Source organism: Bombina bombina, chromosome 5 (assembly GCF_027579735.1).
Source record: "Bombina bombina isolate aBomBom1 chromosome 5, aBomBom1.pri, whole genome shotgun sequence".
NCBI classification, from domain to species: domain Eukaryota; kingdom Metazoa; phylum Chordata; class Amphibia; order Anura; family Bombinatoridae; genus Bombina; species Bombina bombina.
This window is the reverse complement of record NC_069503.1, coordinates 470,624,960-470,644,836: the sequence shown is the minus strand read 5'-3', so window position 1 is coordinate 470,644,836 and position 19,877 is coordinate 470,624,960. Positions and strand designations below refer to the sequence as shown.

Genomic DNA, 19,877 nt, shown 5'->3' with positions numbered 1-19,877 from the left:
AATTTGAAAAAGGTAGCATCCTTAGAAACAAATATTCAATCAAGGGAGGCCGGATAAATGAATGACACCATTTAATAAAGTAGCACAACATAGTACTAATCAGTTTCCCTGTAGGACTATTCTGAGCTTTGTAATTTGGTTTCATTTCATTACCTACAGTAAATGTTTTCTTTATACACAAAGTAATGAGCATAACCACAAGAGGTCATATCTAAAGACAAGCACAAACCTATTTGATTTCTGGTGTACTTCTACATGAACTTGGAGGGAATCACATACATTTGGAAGTGCTTGTTTCAAATCATCGGCTGCTTCATCCATACCTTTAACAAAAAATAAAGTGTAAACTATTAAATGTATATAATTAAAGATTACATTTTTATTATTACTAATAATAGTATCTATTAGGGATGCACAATGGTCTTTTAAGGTTTTTTCTATGGCCTTCAGTGCCAGAGCAGATATCAGTAATTCCATGTTTTTTGTTAGGTAAGCATGTGCCTTTGTACCAAATTATAGTAATACAAACAGTTTAATTAAATGAATAGTAACTAATTATATAATGAGGTAATATAATTTGTATTTGAGGTGTTATCTTTAGTCTAAGTATGAATATCATGTAATGTGGCCCCTGGCAAATCCTACCATTAATAATTGGTTCTCCATACAAAAAAAAAAAATATATAAAAATCTTTGTACGTTCAAAAATAAACTTTGCCTCAGCTTCACTGAGTGATAAATGGGATAAAAAGACTCCAAATAATCTGTAAAAATGTTTGCAGAGATCCCTCTAAATGCTCAGTTTTATCTTGTTATATGTCATTATGAGGTCATGTTTCAAAGGAGATAGTAAAGGGGAAGGCTCGATATATGCAAGACATTTATTATTGTTGGCCTTTGGAGTATTTTATGTTTTAGTAGATTGCAACAACCATCTCATTCATCAATTTTACAAAACCACACAGTTCTCTTTCAGTTTCATTAGAAACAGGTCTGCCAACAACAAACATCATGGCAATCACCTACTTAAAGTAGTTAGAGTATGGAGAGAAAGAGGTGTTTCCAAAGGTTTCCCTATCCCACTAAAAACATTCTTTTCTCAAACACGCGCATCTCCCTCATATGGAAAGTGTGGTTTCCCATGGCAATCTGAACTACTCGTTTTCTTTAAAATAGACGCTAGTAGCGTCAACATTTGACAAGGAGCCTTTAATTTGAAATATAAAGGTGCCCTCTTTCAACTGAAAGGTGAAAAGCACAAGTGGCTGGCAGGTGAGCGCTGTGGCAATTTCTGTTGCCTAAAAGAAGCACAAACATACGAGAATCACAAAAAACATATTCCCTTTTGCTATAGAACATGACTTGATAAATCCAAGAACTAGGGGAGACTGATGCCTATAAAATTCCCAGCCTGCTCATTGGAAGAAGTGCTAGCATAACAGCTGCCTTGTAGCTCCGCAGAAGGGCTAACATCTCCACTGTTCCTATCACTCTAAATCACGCACTAAAGATTGGCTACAGAGTGCAGGGGAGATCTGGGTTGATTGACAAGCTAAATTAAAGCTTCCCCACATGCTAAAGGGACCATAAATCACAGCGAGCTGCACAGAGGGGACTTGAGATTTTTATTAAATGGTGGTGCCTGTGCTTCCTGCATGCACTGCCTATTGGGAGTGCCTACTTCAGATCAGCAACTCATTGGATACCCATAACAGCTTTGCAGTACGAGTGTGCTTTTTCTTAAATACACAGTCAAGTCAAAATTAAACTATCATTATTCAGATAGGGCATGCAATTTTAAACAATTTCCAATTTACTTTTATCATCAACTTTGCTCTGTTCCTTTGGTATTCTTTGTTGAAAGCTAAACTTAGGAAAGGTTCATAAACTGATTTTTAAGCCGTTGAAGCTGCCTCTTATCTTAGTGCATTTGGACAATTGTTCACAGTTAAAAAGGGCTAGTTCACTTGTGTCATGTAGTGAACAATGTACCCACTCCCATGAAGTTATTTATGAGTTAGCAATGATTGGCTAAAATGCAAGTCTGTCAAAAGAACTGAGATAAGGGGGAAGTCTACAGAGGCTTAGAAACAAGGTAATAACAGACATAAAAAGTGACAGTGCTGGTTATTTAAAACTGGGGAATTGGTAATAAAGGGATTATCTATTTAAACAATAAAACATTTCAAGTAGACTGTCCCTTTAAAAACAATGGTATGGTGAATAGTAACAGTTGTGCCCAGCAATGTAATGTCCCTTTAATATCCAGACAATTGTATGCAAATCACTTTTGAAAAGAAGCCTAAGTTGTGAGCATGAGTAAATGTGCTAGATACTGAACTGTGCGTGTGTGTAAGAAAACAATTAGTGTTAGCACATGCTGGATTTTTTTTTTTTTTTTTTTTATTGCATCTTTCTTGGACTTTAACCAACCCTGCATTACACATTACTGTCCGATGAGTGCCCACACTCTGCTTCTTGACACGTCATTGAAAAATAAAAATAGATCTTTGCCGTGGGTGGTTAGATGCTCTCAGATTAGCAGCAAAGCTGCAGCAAAAGATAGGTACTTAACACATTTTTTAAATAATTGATGACTAATAGCCTTTATTTATAGGGATAGTAAATCCTAGCGTTTTTGAAACACTAGGATTTACCATCACTTTCATTTTGGCTGTCAGTATAACCTAATGGATTTTTCTAAATACTAGATCCTGAGACATTCACAGGTGTCAGTGATGTCAAAATAAGTGAGAATAGCAGGCAGGGCTTATATTTTTTTACTTTCACTAAGAGAGAGCTAAATACCATGTGATTCTCTGCAGTTTTCCAGAGACACTGAGATTTTATTATAAAATATTTACTTATGTGTAGTAAAACCACTTTACAATATGCTGCCATTAGTTATTTTGCCCCTTGTCACATAAATTTAGTTCTAAAAGGTGGATTTTCGAATTCTAAGAACCAGAAACTATCAAGGCTAACCTCGCTACATATTGTTCTTGGTAGAACAATGGATTCTATAATGACCAAGGCTAGCCTGGTTGTCTGCAGACTCGCACTTGGATGGACTCCTCTAAATAAGGTAAAGAGGAAGTTAATTTTGAGCAGTTACAAGACAGTATCTAATAATACCCATGTATATAAACATAATCGCCATCTTTATTTGAATAAAAATGATAAATATCCTCATATTTTTACTAACTTTGTATTCTGCCGTTTTCGTCCCCGACTCCTCCCATCTTTGTCTTCCTGCTTTCACAGTCTTTACGTATAGAGCGGTCCCACCCGCTCCATACATATCATCTATGCGCGTTCACAACTAAGAGAACGATTTGCGCATGCGCGATTTAACGATGCGAGCCACAATGCGCATGCGATTTACATTACTGCTGGGCTCCAATGCGCAGGCGTCTCCCTCAACTCGCAACATAGCAATGAATGGATAACGATATTGTATTCATTCACCACTATGTTATTTGCCAACAAACCCTTGTTATGCGATCCGCTTCAAAGTTGCAAATGCGGAGAGTAATGCCAAGACGATTATGCGCATTAGGGTGTGAAGGCTGTGCGCATGCGCGAATAGGACATGAGCATTCAGAATACGGATATGCCTATTACAGGAGACGCATGCGCAGATGGGCCAGTAGTGAAATGACGTAGTGTCACGGCCGCCTAACGGCCAGGATTTCAATTGGAAGACACCAATACGTCATAAGGAAGTAGAAAAGAGATAGAAAAACGGGTTGATATTGCCGGATGCAATATTCAGATTTTAAAAAGGTAAAACTTCGTTTTCAAATATAAGTAAGCAATTTGATGAATGAAACTCATAAATTAAATCTTACATTGAATTCTGATGAGCCAACCTTTAAACTTTACCTTCACTTAAGTGGCAGGTGGAGACCGACTACTGAAACAACAATTGCAGCTAACAAGATGTTCACTGTCCCTTTAAACTGAGGCTTTACCAAATGATTTTTACCACTTAAATGTCCTAGTTTTCTTCATCTACATATACAATAGAAATATGCTTAACCACCTGGCTCAAATGTATTTTGGACAAATATAAATACTTTATAAAACGTACACCACACAACATGGCCATACACATTGATGATTACATTCTCACTTAATTGTGCATGTGTATAAAATATTACTCTATAACACTAAAGCTTTATAGCTCTCAAATGAATACATTTTCTTTTATAAGTTAAATTTTACCCCCAAAACATCCAGCTAATTGGCATTGGCTGATTTCATAATTATTTTTACTAGAGACTTTTTTTTAAAAGTACGCCCCCTGTCCATTCAAAACAAAAAATAAATACAAATAATCACACATTAATTCACTTTAATAAACTTTGCACATTCACTTCAACTTTTTTAAATCTGTAGTAAACAAAATGCCAATTTTTAGCCCAAATCAATTGATCCAGGCAAAAGCTATTAGTTTTAGAAAATCAGCATTACGTACATTACAATTTTTAATAGGATCATTTTGTTGCAATACGTTTATATTAGCAAAAATGCTTCTAGTAAAAGTTATGACTGTTCCAACCATATATTTTACTATGTATGAAGCATATATTGCATCTGTGATTTGCATTACTGCTTTAAGGACCAGTAAATACAGTAGATTTGCATAATCAACAATTGCATGATCAAAAGACAATGCAATAGTACTTAGTCTGAACTTCAAATGAGTAGTAGATTGTTTTCTGACAAATTTTAAAGTTATGTCTATTTCCACTCTCACTGCATCATGTGACAGCCATCCACTAATCACAAATGCATATATGTATATTCTGTGAATTCTTGCACATGCTCAGTAGGAGGTGGTGACTAAAAAAGTGTAAATATAAACAGACTGTGCACATTTTGGTAAAGGATGTAAATTGGAAAGTTGTTTAAAATTGCATGTCCTATCTGAATCATTAAAGTTTAATTATGACTTGAGTGTCCCTTTAATAATAACAGTCACTGCAAGCTCTAAGCAGTCGCAGTGTTTGAATGAGGGTGTGTGGCACATATGTAAATATCCACAGTCAGAGCTGGCAATGCAACAGTCAAATTGTTTTCTATAATTATTTTCACTAATACATTTCTATTAGAAAATGCATTGTTTCAGAATTTAAATCTTCTGAGTGGTATGTCCATTTAAAAGTTCATTATAGTTCTAGTTTATTAGTGCATATAATGTTATCATTAGCGACCCAGAAACTGTGCGTGTTTAACCCCTCACAATGGTGGTTAAAGTATTGCTTGGAAGCAGTAAAGAACTGCTGTACCCAAGCATAAACCCAAAACATCTGTTCTCCACTTTCAATACTCTCCTCCTCCCTCCCCCACCTCCTAATACAACTTCTCTGTCCGCTCAAGACTTTGCCAGCCACTTCAATAACAAAATCGACTCCATAAGAAATGAAATCAGCTCTCAACATAATTCCATTCTCTCCCTCCCTCAAATGCTCTCACTCAACCACAACCCACATAACCTTAAACTTAGCTCATTCTCCCCTGTTACTGAGGAAGACGTTTCGGCATTTATACTGCGCTATCACCTCACTACCTGTCCCCTTGACCCTATGCCCTCAAAGCTACTCCCCTCCCTCTCTTCTACCCTTACCCCTATACTAACACACATTTTCAACCTCTCCCTCAGCACCGGTATATTTCCCTCATTGCTGAAACATGCACTGGTTACACCTATCGTCAAAAAACCTTCCCTTGATCCTACCTCCCCATCCAACTACCGCCCTATTTCCCTCCTCCCTCTTGCCTCAAAGCTATCCCATTTCCTTACATTAAAACTCCCTTCTTGACCCACTGCAATCTGGATTTCGTCCCCATCACTCCACAGAGACAGCTATTGTTAAGTTTACCAACGACCTACTTACAGCAAAATCAAAAGGCCACTTCTCTCTGCTTATCCTCCTTGATCTGTCCGCAGCCTTTGACACTGTTGACCACCCTCTTTTGCTCCAAACCCTCCAATCCTTCGGCATTTGAGGACACAGCCCTCTCGTGGCTCTCTTCCTACCTGTCAAACCGTACCTTTATTGGCAGCCTTTCTGGGCCTCCTCTGCCCCTTCACCACTTTCTGTTGGAGTACCGAAAGCTCTGTCCCTACTCTTCTCAATCTACACATCATCACTAGGTTCCCTAATAAAGACCCACGGTTTCCAATGTCATTTGTATGCCAACGACACCCATATCTACTTCTCTGCACCAGACCTATCTCCTTCCTTGCTAACCCGTGTCACTAACTGTCTTTCTCGCATCTCTTCATGGATGTCCTCTCACTACCTCAAGCTAAACCTCTCCAAAACTGAGCTCCTTTTTTCCCCCCCTTCTTCCAAGATCTCCACCCCCAATCTCTCTATAACTGTCGACAACTCCATCAATACCCCTACCCCGCATGCCTGATGTCTCGGGGTCACATTTGAGCTTTCTTTCACTCCTCACATTCAGTCCTTGGCTAAAGCCTGCCGCTTCCACCTTAAAAACCATCTCTAAAATTAGACACTTCCTTACACAAGACAACTAAGATTTTAATCCACTCTGATTTTTTTCCTGCCTCAATTACTGCAACTCTGTCCTCTCTGGTCTCCCCAGCTGCCGCCTAGCTCCTTTACAATCCATAATGAATGCCTCTGCCAGGCTCATCTTCCTTACACGTCGCTCTTCATCTGCTGCACCTCTCTGCCAATCCCTTCACTGGCTTCCTCTTGCCTCTAGGATCAAACACAAAATTCTCACTCTGACATACAAAGCCCTCAACTGCACTGCTCCCCCCTATATCTCAGACCTTGTCTCCAGATACTCTCCCTCCCGTCCCCTTCACTCTGCTCATGACCTCCTACTCTCCTCCTCTCTGGTTACTTCATCGCACTCCCGTTTACAGGACTTCTCCAGACTGGCTCCCATCTTGTGGAACTCTCTGCCTCACTCCACAAGACTCTCCCCTAGTTTTTAAAGCTTCAAGCACTCCCTAAAGACTACTGTTCAGGGATGCATACAACCTATGCTAACCTTACTTTATACCAGTTCCGCTCCTCCATTGCTATCCCCTGAACCCCCCCTTAGCATGTAAGCCTAAGAGTCCCAGCTGTGGTAGCTCACCCTTCTTAGAGCTGACTACAACAGTGCGACTCTTGGCAGGGCCCTCTACCCATTCGATCCCTATAATTGTTTTGTTGTCGCTCTACAAATAACCAATAATAATAAAAATCTGCCACCAGTCAGCAGCAGTAATCTCACGACTCAGCTGTGCAAATGCCCCTGCATGAATGGAGCTAAACTATAACACTTTCAACTGCTGCCCTTTAGTAGCACAATAATCTACAGATCACTGATCTGTAAATGTGCACTGCTTCTTTCACAGGGGGCAAGAACCGCTAAGTTCCACTATGGCTGCACAATATGAAAATGTAGAATTTTAGATACTATCACCAGAAAGGGGTTAAAATAAGAGAACGGCTCTGAAGAGAACACAGGAGGAAAAACAGCAGATTGGTAAAGTAGTAACCCTGATACTGTAGTTGTGCCATGGTGTTTAATGTCCCTTTAAAGGCCCATGATATTCACAAAATGACATGCTCTAATTTGTTAGAAGTAGTAGAAGTGCCCCTCAGGACCCACAGATCCCTGCTGGTCCTGAGTGTCATACGCTGCGGATTGTACAACTTTGATGAGCAACCAGCCCTGCTGATTGGATCAGCTGTGGGTTTTGCTAGGGACATACAGTGCTCTGCAGGTCCCGATCAGCGCTTCTACTGTGTGTTTACCACTTATGCAGTAGTGTAAGGTTGATAGTCTTAAAATGACATGCTCTAACAAAATATAGCATGTCATTTTTAGATTATTTTGGTCCTTTAAACACATCATTATACCTTGCATTTGTTTACTAGAAACCAGTATAGAAGCACACATAGAAGACTACAAAACAAAAACTATTTGCGAAAAATTAACGCTATCATATTCCAGTAATGTTGCTCTTTTATAGAGTGGTTAATTCAATTAAAAAAAAAAAATCTGAGTGGGCACACATTTAATAATAAAAAAAGTGACAGCAGTAAAGAGTAATAAAATAATCTGCCCAGTTAGATAGCAAGGTTAAAACTAAAATCACTTAAATAGCCAGATTTCATTCGGGGCATTTCCTTAACACCATACCGGCTGCAACAAATCCCACACGCAGTCCACAGCACCCGCTTCACGGAAGATCAAATTAACCGCGCGAGCATCGAGCACGCGCAGTTCGCTGGAGCTAGAACTTCCGCCCTCACTTCCTGCCCACAATTCACACAAAACTTCATCTTTGATTTTGGCAAGGAGACAACAATTACTATTTTATTATAAGCAACTGCGTTGCAGTAGCATTGTGATAGCTAATGTATACATTATTTTAATATACTCTTCGCACAATTGTGCAAAATAGAACATTAACACAATGTTAGACACACACTGTATTAAAAATGCGCCAGTGTTTAAGAGAGTTACATTAGAGACTATTTTGTATTTATTTATTATTTGCCAGATTTTAGCATTTCGTTTGCGTTCGAAGCTCATCGCTTTGTGCGACAGTGCGTCACGGCAAACTAAGCCTCGCGAGACAGACGTGCATTCTAGTTTTCCTATTGGATGAGCTCGAACGTTGTGTGCCTACAGGCACCGCCCACCACAATAGTTGGTGACGGGTTCCATTTCCTATTTGGAGCTGTGATTTGTTTACATGCGACGGATCTCAACAGTTTATTAAATCTGTTCCATCATGGGCAAGAAGCATAAGAAGCACAGGGCTGAGTGGAGGTCCTTCGACGCCGGTGAGCGCGGCTCCCCCGGAGACCAGTCTCAGTGTGTGTACCGCCCCAGGGGAACCTAGTGCTGGGGAGGAGGGAGGTCTGGATATTGGTGATCGTAATAGTGTGAAATATATATATATATATATAATCTGTTTTCCTGATATAATAGTTTTTGGGACGGGGCTAAAATGTGTAGCAACTACCTTGGGCCAACTAGGAGTTGAAGTTAAAGGGATAATTGCCATTTGGTTTGGGTAGTCCACTGTGCTTAGTTATTGTGATACAATTTATTGGGCCAGTATAATCATAGAGCAAAATCCTCAAAAGTAATCTGGACTGAAGACATACATTGGACTGTGGCATAGTCTACTAAAAACAATGTTTAAATTTGTAATTTTGTATGCAGCCTTTTCAGGAATATGAGGTATTGTGATCATATATAGGCGTTTACAATGATATTATAGTGACATAATGGTATTCTCTAATTCCTCTGCAGAGGTCAAACACATAACTAAAGTATCCCTCCCGACCTGGAGAACAATTCTGGTTCAGAGTGGAAACTGCCACTGATCCAATCAAAAGTGCAAGTAGAATAACTTAAGCAGCTGATTGGAACAGGGTCAGTTTCCACTTGGGTCCAGCAGTGCTCTGTGGCTCCTGTGAAGTAACTTAAAGGTAAAGTCTACACTCGAGATAACATCCGATATTTAAAAATCCGCCTGCACCATACCCCTTTTGTCTTGCCTTCTTGCTTCTCCTAGTAATCATTGTCGATAACTTCTAATATGACGTACATATGGCAGCCTAACTCCCCCCACCGTTACGTGGCTACCTTCTTCTTATTGAAATGATCAGCCAATCAGAATCCAATCCTCGGTCAGAAATTGCAAGCGCCTGCAATGTCTGACCAAGGATTGGATTCTTATTGGCTGATCATTTCAATAAGAAGGTAGCCACGTAACAGTGGGGGGAGTTAGGCTGCCATATTTACGTCATATTATAGAAGTTATCGATGATGATGATTATTAGGAGAAGCAAGTAGGCAAGACAAAAGGGGTATGGTGCAGGCGGATCTTCGTTTTTTTATTTTTAAATATCAGATAATGTTATCTCTAGTGTTGACTGTACCTTTTAACTGTATGCTTAAAGTGATTGTAGAGTTTGCATATTTAAAACACGGTATATAAAATCATTTATAAAAACAGGGCACTTTCATTGACTACCGGCACTTTCATTGACTACAACTTTTTAAGACACTTAATTTGTAAAATAATTACCATTTAGTGATGGTAAATATCACGCCTTTCCTCCGCCTGCATCTCATATTTTATTTAGATGGTGGATGGCAAATCCTGCTTCATCCAATAGTTGCTTGCCCCACAATTTGAATGCCAAAGGGAGCACGCAACAATTGAATGAAGCCAGATTCGTCATGAGTGAATAAATTCTAACCATTTTAAAAAAAAAAAAAAAAAATGTTTTTAAAAGCCTATTGTTAGGGTTTTGCAAAGTATATTGTTCCACAATAAATGGTAAGGTTAGCATTTTTTTTTTAAAAAAATGGCAAATTTGGGTGCATGGGTTGCTTTCCAGTTCTTAAGCAGCAAATTCCTAAGTAGCAAGATAATTGTATTGACAGTTATTATTTCGGCATATCTCTTAATGGCCTACAAGAAGAAAATAAACATGTTGCAGGGATATAGTAAAATCTAGACAAAGCACTTTATTTAACCATTGATTAACCTGCGTCCATAACTGTAGAATTTTAGGGCATGACCAGAAATTGTGAAAAATGTCTGCATGAGGAGAATTAGACTTTGCACAGGTAATAACATTTTTGTACCATTTGGACAGTTTCTCTGGAGCAATATAGATTTGATGAATCAACTTTAAATTAGATTCCTGCCAAGTAGTTGGTAGCCAAGATTTGTGAATCAATTTAAAGCTAGTTTGGATATCTTGTGTCTGAATGTCAGGGAATATTTTTTGCCATTTTATTTGTAGTCCTTCCCATTGTGATAGATCTGCATGTGAATTTAGAAGATCATAAAAATATGAAATAGAATGTACCCCGTCTTGGAATAACTTAATCCCAATAAGAAGAGGATCGATAGACCAGTCAAGGACAAATTTAGATTTTAATAAGGAGAGGTGAGGGATAATATTACCTTTTTTTATTTGATCAGAAACATTCTAATGATTTAGTATTAGTGCATATATTTGCAAACCTTAGATTTTTTGTAGTTTCAGGCAATGATATACAAATTTATGTACAAAAAAATGCAACAAGGGTTGCATAAAAGACAAATTGTCAGACTCCAAGTCAATATTATTGAAAAGGTAAGGTATCCCAAAAGAAAATAATGGCCAACATTCATACAAGATAACTTTATTGTGTGTAAAGAAATAAAGTCCAACCGGACTGTACACACACACACACACTATTAAAATTTGCTTAAACCCAGAGAGTTCATGATATTTAAACGGCCATTATACACTCATTTTTTCTTTGTTTTGTAGATGATCAATTTATAAAGCCCATAAAGTTTGTTTTTTTTAAAAAGGTATAATTTTGCTTATTTTTAAATAACATTGCTCTGATTTTCAGACTCCTAACCAAGCCCCAAAGTTTTATTTGAATACCGTCAGCTACCTTCTCCAGCTTGCTCCTGTTTGTGTAAAGGGTCTTTTCATATGCAAAAGAAGGGGGAGGGGGTGTCTTATTTCCCACTTGCAGTGGGCTTTCCTACTACCTTTTCAACAGAGCTAAACTGAAAGCTTCTAAGTACGTTTTTAATATACTGGATTTTTATATCAGTATCTGTGCATCTTATTCTTTATAGTAGTGTATATTACATGCAGTTACATGAAAATGAGTGCACACTGTCCCTTTAAGTGGTCACAATGAGAAGCCAGAGTAATAATACACAATACGGCTGCTGTCAGATGGCAATTTGAGTATCAACTTGTTATAAAGTATTGCCTCTGTTTCTTATACTAAGCGATAAGATAAGACAACCTGTCAAGGTGTGCTGCAATCACGCAACAGTTTTACCGCTATAGACTCTGACTAGTTTACCGCTATAGACTCTGACTAGTTATTGTCCAGATCAAGGGATTTCTGTATGTGACTCAACTGAGTAAGAGGATAAAACTTGAGGTACTATGACCTTGTGAGAGGGCCCCTGACACGCGTTTCACATAACGCTTCCTCGAGGGGTACGCGCCGGTCGGAATTGGCGGTTAATATTACTGTGGTATACGTGCCTCAAAGCTGTGATTGGACCCTCGTTAGTTGTTGGTTAAAGCGTGATACGTTATTCGATTTGTCAATGAAAATTAATTGGCCAATAGAATTTAACCTGATGACGTTAGTGACTGACGCTAATGGGTGGAGTGTTTGTATTGTAAGTTTTTTTCAGGATTGGCTGATCATGTGTACATTAAACTTGAACTATACGCTATGGTTTGTCATAATGGTATTGAGATGTGAAATGTCTTACTAAATATATACTATTATAACACGAGAAAGAAATTTATAGCAAAAAAATATATATTAAAAGTAGGAAAATTAAATATTTGGCATGAACGTAAGTTGATGGTATATTAAGAGTGCAACATATACGTACTGCATCAGTGTACAGTCTATATTTCTGATGATAGGTGTATCAAATTGTTATTTATGTCTTCTGAACAAAAATTATTCTTTTTACCATGGTTTTTAAATTGGATGTACTCGGGATGATGAAAATAGCCATATAGCTTAGAAAGCGGAGATTACTCAAAGATGTTTATATCTTACTGAGATGAGATAAAGGGAGCTGACTTACTAATGTAGGGGACATACCGGATAATACATTTACACTAAAGGTTGTTTGCAAAGGTTATTATAGGGTTTAAAATTCTATACTTGGATCAGAAATTTTTGTTACATTGAGCAATTGAGAAATGTGATGATGTGCAATGTAAGATAAAAAGGAGAGTAATCATTTTAGCACATACTCGTGCACAGTAATGCGTGGTTGTTTAAATTAAATAGTGTAAAAGAATAAATAATCAAAGTTATAAAAGGAGTGACAACAAAATTAAAAATAGTAAAAAAGTGAAATTGATGTGCATATTTGTGTTAAAATTGAAATAAAGGGGATGGTAAGTGAAAGTAGATTGTCTGAATCATGTTTGCACTGGTAAGGAGTAAACTTAAAGGGACACTGAACCCAAATTTTTTCTTTTGTGATTCAGATAGAGCATGAAATTATAAGCAACTTTCTAATTTACTCCTATTATCAAATTTTCTTTATTCTCTTGGTATCTTTATTTGAAATGCAAGAATGTAAGTTTAGATGCCGGCCCATTTTTGGTGAACAACCTGGGTTGTCCTTGCTGATTGGTGGATAAATTCACCACCAATAAAAAAAAGTATTGTCCACAGTACTGAACCAAGAAAAAAAGCTTAGATTATTAATTTTTCTTCGTTCTCTTGCTATCTTTATTTGAAAAAGAAGGTACTTTTTCAAATAAAGATAGCAAGAGAACGAAGAAAAAATAATAATAGGAGTAAATTAGAAAGTTGCTTAAAATGTCGTTCTCTATCTGAATCACAAAAGAAAAAAATTTGGGTTCAATGTCCCTTTAAAAGTATTATTAACCCCTTAAGGACCATAGCACTTTTCCATTTTCTGTCCGTTTGGGACCAAGGCTATTTTTACATTTCTGCAGTGTTTGTGTTTAGCTGTAATTTTCCTCTTACTCATTTACTGTACCCACACATATTATATACCGTTTTTCTCGTAATTAAATGGACTTTCTAAAGATACCATTATTTTCATCATATCTTATAATTTACTATAAAAAAATTATAAAATATTAGGAAAAAATGGAAAAAAACACACTTTTTCTAACTTTGAACCCCAAAATCTGTTACACATCTACAACTACCAAAAAACACCCATGCTAAATAGTTTCTAAATTTTGTCCTGAGTTTAGAAATACCCAATGTTTACATGTTCTTTGGGTTTTTTTGCAAGTTATAGGGAAATAAATACAAGTAGTACTTTGCTATTTCCAAACCACTTCTTTTCAAAATTAGCGCTAGTTACATTGGGACACTGATATCTTTCAGGAATACCTGAATATCCCTTGACATGTATATATATTTTTTTAGAAGACATCCCAAAGTATTGATCTAGGCCCATTTTAGTATATTTCATGCAACCATCTCACTACCAAATGCGATCAAATAAAAAAAATTGTTCACTTTTTCACAAATTGTTTCACAAACTTTAGGTTTCTCACTGAAATTATTTATAAACAACTTGTGCAATTATGGCATAAATGGTTGTAAATGCTTCTCTGGGATCCCCTTTGTCAGAAATAGCAGACATATATGGCTTTGGCATTGCTTTTTGGTATTTAGAAGGCCGCTAAATGCCACTGCGCACCACACGTGTATTATGCCCAGCATTGAAGGGGTTAATTAGGGAGCTTGTAGGGTTAATTTTAGCTTTAGTATAATGTAGTAGACAACCCAAAGTATTGATCTAGGTCCATTTTGGTATATTTCATGCCACCATTTCACCGCCAAATGCGAACAAATAAAAAAAAGCGTTAAATTTTTCACAATTTTAGGTTTCTCACTGAAATTATTTACAAACCGCTTGTGCAATTATGGCATAAATTGTTGTAAAAGCTTCTCTGGGATCCCCTTTGTTCAGAAATAGCAGACATATATGGCTTTGGCTTTGCTTTTTGGTAATTAGAAGGCCGCTAAATGCCACTGCGCACCACACGTGTATAATGCCCAGCATTGAAGGGGTTAATTAGGGAGCTTGTAGGGTTAATTTTAGCTTTAGTGTAGGTATCAACCTCCCACATGACACATCACACCCCCTGATCCCTCCCAAACAGCTCTCTTCCCTCCCCCACCCCACAATTGTCCCCGCCATCTTAAGTACTCGCAGTAAGTCTGCCAGTACTAAAATAAGAGTTTTTTGGGGATTTAAAAAAAATAAATAATAATAATTCTGCTCTGTAGGATCCCCCCTTAGCCCCCAACCTCCCTGATCCCCCCCAAACAGCTCTCTAACCCACCTCTCTGCCTTATTATGCGCCATATTGGGTACTGGCAGCTGTCTGCCAGTACCCAGTTTGAAATCAAATGTTTTTTATCAAATGTTTTATTTTATTATTTTAAAACTACTATTTTCTGTAGTGTAGCTGCCCCCCCTCAACCCCCAACCTCCCACCCTCCCAGATCCTTAAAATGTATAATATTCCCACCCTCTCTCCCACCAAGTACCACCTTACTTGTTGTTCCATAGTGTAGGGTTCGCGCGCACCCGCACTCGATCCCGCCCCCCTTCTCTCTGCATCGGACGGCTAAAAAATGTTATAGCAGGATGCCTCAATATCGAGGCATCACTGCTATAACATGAAAGCAGTTGGAAGTGATCAGGATCGCTTCCACTGCTTTCAAAGACCAACGACGTACGGGGTACGTCCTTGGTCATTAACTGCATTTTTTTGCAGGACGTACCCCATACGTCGTTGGTCGTTAAGGGGTTAAAAAGTGGTAATGAGTTAACACATGGTTAATGGTGAATTAAACAAACAGCTCTATTTGTATAAACATTGTAGTTTTTAATATTCATTTAAACCTTGAGGTTGTAGTGTATTCAGTAGATATATCCATCTACATTCAGCTCTTAGAAGTGAATTCTCCAGATTACCTCCTCTTATTCCGAGGGATATTTTTTGTATGACTGAAATTTTTAGTAGGTTGTATTTGCTTTGATGTTCAAATATAAAGTGTTTAGGTACACTTGTAATTTTCTTGCCCCATTTAAGGTCATTTTCTGCATTTTTTTTTTTTTTTTATGTTCTAATATCCTAACACGTGCTTCCCTGGTCGTCATTCCTACATATGCCTTCTTACATGGAAAGTATAGTACATAAATGATTCCGGTAGATCTACATGTAAAGTGTTGTTGTAATTTATGGATTTTACTTTTGACTAAGGGGAACGTGGAGCACGTACCACATGGGTACATGCCAGGATCTTTATCAATTTTTTTTTAGGGACTTGAACATAGTGGCTTTTTACTAATTGATCTTTGAGATTTCTTGGTCTTTCATACCCAATACTCACTCTGTCTCCTATCACTTGTTTGAGATCAGGGTCACTTTGAAGAATATGCCCATTTTTGTTCAAGATGTCTACAACTTGATGCATTTGTAGGTTGTTATGTGTTGTTTTAAACTTTTAGTTGTATATGTTTTTGTCTTTCAGTTTTAAATGCTCTGAATTTGGCTTGTTTGACACATCTTTTGATATAGCCTCTTTGGAGCAATCTATTTGTTAGAACTTTACTTTCTTCCTCCACTTCAATTTGATACCTTACCTTTTTAATAATATGAACTTGGAGTCTGGCAATCCTGTCTTCTATGCAACGCTTGTTGAATTTTTCGTACACAAATTTAGATTTTAGATTGGAAATATAATACCGAAATTGAAGGAAAGCAAAGAAATATTTTTTGGGTAATTGTTGAAAACAGACAAAGATATTATGAAAATACATAATTGTATCGTTATCCACAATGAGTTGTCTAACCTGGGCTTAGACCTTTGTTCTTCCATTCTGTAAAAAACGTCATAAGTGTAACCCGGGCTAAATTCAGGATTACCTGTGATTGGAAGAAACTCCGTACAGTAAGGATTTATATTCATTTCAATACAATATTTTTGCCATGCTACTTTTACATTTTTAAGGGTTAGTAAACACGAGGCGTTATTGGGTAATTTAGGGATAGGGCAATGTAGAATAGCTTTAAAGGGTCAGTCAACACCAGAATTTTTGTTGTTTAAAAAGAAAGATAATCCCTTTATTACCCATTCCCCAGTTTTGCATAACCAACACGGTTATAGAAATGCACTTTTTACCTCTGTGATTACCTTGTATCTATGCTTCTGCAAACTGCCCCCTTATTTCAGTTCTTTTGACAGACTTGTATTTTAGCCAATCAGTGCTCAGTCCATGGTAACTTCACGTGCAGGAGATCAATGTTATCTATATGAAACACATGAACAAATGCACTCTAATGGTCAAAATGCATTCAGATTAGAGGCAGTCTTCAAGGTCTAAGGAATTAGCATATGAACCTCCTAGCTTTAGCTTTCAACTAAGAATACCAAGAGCACAAAGCAAAATTGTTGATAAAAGGAAATTGGAAAGTTGTTTAAAATTACATTCCCTATTTAAATCATGAAAGGTTTTTTTGGGGACTTGACTGTCCCATTAAGATCAGTTTCACAGTGTAAAAGCATAACACATTCCTTTTTCTGTAATCCTGTCAATTGTGAATTTAAGAATTGCTACTAAATTATAATATTTGATATTTGGGAATGCTAGGCCTGAGGTCTCCCTACACTGCGCTTTTTTTATCTCTCCCGATACATTTTGAGCAAATTTGGTTGAACATAGATACCTCGGTCTTATGTAAGCATAATGGGATACACTGAAGTAAATATAATAGCTTGGGAAACGGAATTGTTTTAATCAGGTTACTTCATGCTGTGAGTGAGAGAGGCACAGTTTTCCAATCATCTATTTTCTTTCTGCATTGTGTAAAAAAAAAAATAGGAAAATTTAATTCGTACCAGTCTTGGGGATTCCTTGATAGGATTATCCCCAAGTATTTTTAATTTGTCGGACTTCTTTAAATTGGTGTAAGATATAGTAGTTTTTCTAGGTCTATTTCCAAGTTGCCCAAAAAGAGTAACAGGTCACCTGCATATAATGACAGTATGATATTCTGATTACCTATCCGAATACCATTTAGATGTTGACGTAGTAAAATTGCCAGAGGTTCAAGAGAGATTTAAAAAAAAAAAAAAGAGGGTAGAGTGGACAGCCTTGTCTTGTTCCTCTATGTAAGCGGAAGGTATCAGTGACTGAGCCATTGATAATAATGGCAGAAGTGGGAGAGTTATATATTAATTGGATGAAATTATTGATATTGTCTGTAAATCTAAATTTGTACAGTGCATTCAACAAATTATCCCAGCTTATGTTGTCAAAGGCTTTTTCTCCATCAACCGTTAGTATCGCAGCATTAGTAGCCTTTTGATGGTCTACCTTAAATTGATTCCAATAAAACTCCAGGGCTGCTATCCTCAAAATGCCTATAAATACACCCCTCACCACACACACAATTCAGTTTTTACAAACTTTGCCTCCTATGGAGGTGGTGAAGTATGTTTGTGCTAAGATTTCTACGTTGCTATGCGCTTCTCAGCATTTTTTGAAGCCCGATTCCTCTGAGTACAGTGAATGTCAGAGGGATGTGAAGGGAGTATCACCTATTGAATGCAATGGTTTTCCTCACGGGGATCTATTTCATAGGTTCTCTGTTATCGGTCGTAGAGATTCATCTCCTACCTCCCTTTTCAGATCAACGATATACTCTCATATTCCATTACCTCTACTGATAACCGTTTCAGTACTGGTTTGGCTATCTGCTATATGTGGATGGGTGTCTTTTGGTAAGTATGTTTTCATTACTTAAGGCACTCTCAGCTATGGTTCTAAATATATGTATTGTACTTATATTTGCCATGATTCAGGTTATCAGTATATTTCCTTTTTTGCAGACTGTCAGTTTCATATCTGGGAAATGTTTTTTTTTTTTTTTATGAAAAATTATTTCTTACCTGGGATATAGTCTCTTTTTCAATTGACTGTCTTTTAAATTTACGGGCAGAATTAGGCTCGCGAGGGCGCAAAATGTCAAAATTTATTGTGTCATTTTTGGTGCGAAGTTACGTTTGTTGACGCATATTCGTCATTTCCGGCGTCTTAGTTGACGCCGAGTCTTTCACAAGGTTGAGTCATCTATGACGCAAGTGTTTCGTTTCCAGACGTTTTTGGCGCCAAAAAATATTTTTCTGTTTGTTGTGCGTCATACTTGGCGCCAAATATTTTCATTATTTAAAAACCCATTCCTTTTGCCTCTGGCCTTTTTTTCTCTGTCAGAGGGCTATGTTTGCATTTTTTTCCCATTCCTAAAACTGCCATATAAGGAAATTGATAATTTTGCTTTATATGTTGTTTTATTCTCTTACATTTGCAAGATGTCTCAGAATTTACTGCTGGATTCCTGCTGCCTGATAACGGTTCTACCAAAGCTAAGTGCATTTGTTGTAAACTTGTGGAGATTATACCTCCAACTTTTACATGAAAAAATGTTTCCATCAGTAGTAGTTCATTACCTGTTGCTGTTCCCTCAACATCTAATGCACAAGATATACCTGTAAATGTAAAATAATTTATTTCTGATTCTATTCAGAAGGCTTTGTCTGCCATTCCGCCTTCTAATAAACGTAAAAGGTCTTTTAAAACTTCTCATAGAGTTGATGAGATTTCAAATGACCGGCAACATACTGATTTATCTTTCTCTGATGAGGATCTATCTGATTTCGAAGATCCTGCCTTAGATATTGACACTGACAAATCCTCTTATTTATTTAAAATGGAGTATATTCGTTCTTTATTAAAAGAAGTGTTGATTACATTAGATATGGAGGAAACTAGTCCTTGATATTAAAGGGACAGTTTACTCAAAAAAAAATTCCCCTTTAATTTGTTCCCAATGATCCACTTTACCTGCTGGAGTGTATTACATTGTTAACAAGTAGCTCCTTTACCCTTATATTGGCATTTGAAATTGTTGATTTAGCATGTGGTATCCCCACCTATTCTGAAAGTTTATGGCCGCGCGTACCAGCTATAGATAAGCTTTGTAAACACAGCCAGCAGAAGAAATTACACTCCCAGTCGGATATAGCAGAGATAAGGTAATACAATGTTGATTTTCCATTGTTCTCTCAAAGTACTGGTGATTGTTTTAAGGACAGATATAAGATAAAGAAGCAGGTAAATGTACACAATGTGATACAGTTATGAGATCTGATTATACCTACTAGCTCAACCCATTTTATTAGGTTGTGGCTTCAAAACACAAAATCAGAGCTTTAATATACACAAATAAGCCTTAAAAAGCTAATATTCA

At 37.2% G+C, this 19,877-nt stretch overlaps 2 protein-coding genes across 8 annotated transcripts in view; one reads left to right on the top strand and one right to left on the bottom strand.

Moving 5' to 3' along the window:
• Positions 1-8,235, bottom strand: part of TRIP13 (thyroid hormone receptor interactor 13) — a 123,624-nt gene extending 115,389 nt beyond the window's left edge. Inside the window, exons 1-2 of the mRNA XM_053714355.1 lie at positions 8,182-8,235; positions 230-323 (exon numbers count right to left, since the gene is read on the bottom strand). Of these exons, the coding sequence (XP_053570330.1) occupies positions 230-321 (92 nt within the window). The 5' untranslated portion in view covers positions 322-323; positions 8,182-8,235. The remainder of the gene's footprint in view (positions 1-229; positions 324-8,181) is intronic.
• Positions 8,236-8,687: 452 nt separating this feature from the next.
• The window catches only part of BRD9 (bromodomain containing 9), an 88,621-nt gene continuing 77,431 nt past the window's right edge, over positions 8,688-19,877 (top strand). For 6 of the 7 annotated variants that reach the window (XM_053714354.1, XM_053714353.1, XM_053714349.1 and 3 more), the window contains exon 1: positions 8,688-8,864. In XM_053714354.1, the coding sequence (XP_053570329.1) occupies positions 8,780-8,864 (85 nt within the window). In that variant the 5' untranslated portion in view covers positions 8,688-8,779. The remainder of the gene's footprint in view (positions 8,865-19,877) is intronic. The other variant, XM_053714350.1, reaches the window with a different exon arrangement.